Source organism: Cyprinodon variegatus, unplaced genomic scaffold, assembly GCF_000732505.1.
Source record: "Cyprinodon variegatus isolate N-32 unplaced genomic scaffold, C_variegatus-1.0 Scaffold1077, whole genome shotgun sequence".
Lineage (NCBI taxonomy): Eukaryota > Metazoa > Chordata > Actinopteri > Cyprinodontiformes > Cyprinodontidae > Cyprinodon > Cyprinodon variegatus.
The window spans coordinates 102,196-104,415 of record NW_015151530.1 but is presented as its reverse complement, the minus strand read 5'-3'; the positions used below and the strand labels follow the sequence as shown (position 1 = coordinate 104,415).

The 2,220-nt window shown below is 41.5% G+C and overlaps 1 protein-coding gene across 1 annotated transcript in view; it reads left to right on the top strand.

Annotated features, from left to right (window-relative positions):
* Positions 1 to 813: 813 nt before the first annotated feature.
* LOC107101284 (thrombospondin type-1 domain-containing protein 7A-like) overlaps positions 814 to 2,220 on the top strand; it is a 96,491-nt gene continuing 95,084 nt past the window's right edge. Inside the window, exons 1-2 of the mRNA XM_015400141.1 lie at positions 814 to 889; positions 1,594 to 1,821. Of these exons, the coding sequence (XP_015255627.1) occupies positions 814 to 889; positions 1,594 to 1,821 (304 nt within the window). The remainder of the gene's footprint in view (positions 890 to 1,593; positions 1,822 to 2,220) is intronic.

Sequence of the window (2,220 nt, the reverse complement as noted above, 5' to 3'; positions counted from 1 at the left end):
TTAGCGCAATCACTGAGTCTGGGAGCGGCCATTTTTGCCCAAATATAGTAACCCCTCCCTCCTGCCATCTTCCAGCAGTGATGTCACGGTGCGGTAAGCCTAGCGCCATTCTCCCCGCTTTACAAGCTAAATCAATGGGAACTACTAGACACACAACTCCTTTCACTGTGGCTTCTACGTGTTTTTAACATAAATTAATGTAAAAAAAAAAAAAAAGAAAACAATCTGTTTAGAATTTTTACTGAGTTCATGACCCACATGACTGTAGGGTAGTGCGGCCTAATGCTTAGAGCAGTGCTTCTCGCACTCTGAGAAGGTTATAAGTACCCGGTTCGATCCCCAAAGGTGGGACTCTGGGTTCCTGAGCAAGACCCATAAATCCACACTGCTCTCTGGGCGCCACACAGTGGCAGCCCACTGCTCCCTAAGGGGAGACTTAATTTCCACATTGTGGGACAATAATACATTTGATTTGATAGCAGGAAAAATATCGCAAATATGGTGATATAGTGATAATATCGTATCATGAGTAGTGTTGTGCCGATGCCATTTTTCGGCCCCAGTACCCCTGGCTGTGCAGTATCACCCGATACCATACAGATTACATGTGTTTGAAATTGGTGTGTGTATATATGAACTGTATATAGAACTGCATACTACTTGGATGTAAAATAATTGCCTTCATGGCTTCATGTCAAGCTGCTGCCTACCTTTGGAAGCAGGAAAAAGTCTAATACGAAGTGAATCCAGTAGAACTTTTTATTGCCTACCTGGAATGGGTGACAATAGTTGAAGAAACTTTGGGCTCTCAAGATGGTATTGGTGCGCTATTTGTTGGTACTCGCTGATACCGATACCATCATTCTAGTGCTGGATGGGGGCCCCACTGGTATCGGTATTGGTGCAACACTACTCGTGAGCAAGTATCGTGACAAATATTGTATCACAACAACCATGCCAATACTCTGTCCTAGTTACAGACAGTTCTTAGAAAGCAGTCTCAGTCTGTTCTGACTCTCCAAGCTGCTATTTTTGACAACTGCTTTAATGGTTCATGAGACTGAAGGAAGTAAAACTCCATTAAGATCATTTTCTTTTCACGTCCCTGGATAATTTCAGATTGATTTAGTTAGAACTGAGAATGTCTTCATAGCATTGGGAAATAGAGGTCATAGCATTTAGTCTGGAGGAACATTACTGTAATTGAGAAAGCAAACAATTCTTGGCCGAGCGTCTGGAATGTGGCCATGATGACGGAGAACATGGACAGAATTGTAACAAGACTTGTGTTGACGTTAATAAAAACAAACAGTCATGTTGCCTCATTTAACTTATCGCCTTCTACGGCAATACATGGGTTTAAAGGACACATGACGTGTACACATGCTCAGGTGTCACTATTAAAGGACACACCTTCAGGGAGGGTAATTTGCATGTGAATGAAGCTTAATGCTGTTATAACACAGCTTGAATAATTCATCAGCATGGTGACCTTGCAGAGTCACCGACACATGGCTGGATCTGAAACGCACAAATAAAACTGGGTTTAAAGCACAGTGGATCGACAAATTCATACCTCCCATAATGCTGCAGTATTAAGGCTTGGTATTTATGTACTTTTTTATTTCGTTCTGTTATCTGACTGTCCTTTGTGTGGCTGTGTAGGTTTGCGGCCAGTGGACAGTGAGCTGTGTTCAGGGGTTCCTCCAAATACCACCCAGCTGTGCCACATAAGCTGTCCTGTGGACTGTGAGGTGTCTCCGTGGAGTGCTTGGGGTCCCTGCACCTATGAAAACTGTGAAGACCAAAGCAACAAGAAAGGTAAGAACTTACTGGATAATATTAGGCTTTATTCTCTTTAAATCTTTCAGTGTTTCTGCTGATATTTGTTTTGAGTTTACTGACTAAGGTAAGAAGCAAAAGATTATGGTTATGGTATGTTATGGTCTTTCAGTGTTAAGACTTGTTGGGGGCGGTTCTTTAATGATTCAACATAAAGATCTTAAATTGTGTGTGCAGAAGGAAGGTGACACAACCTGGATCTTTTCTTCTCGGTTTTAAAAGCTGAAAAACTGCTCCTGCAGTCAAATTAAGGTTTGATTAATGACCTTTCAGTGCTAAGTGTTTTATCTTTAAATCCTAAAACCGTTAATTTCTGCTGTTTGGTCTTTGGTCAATAAAGGATGATCTGTATGTTCATAAAGCCACACATGGAAAAAT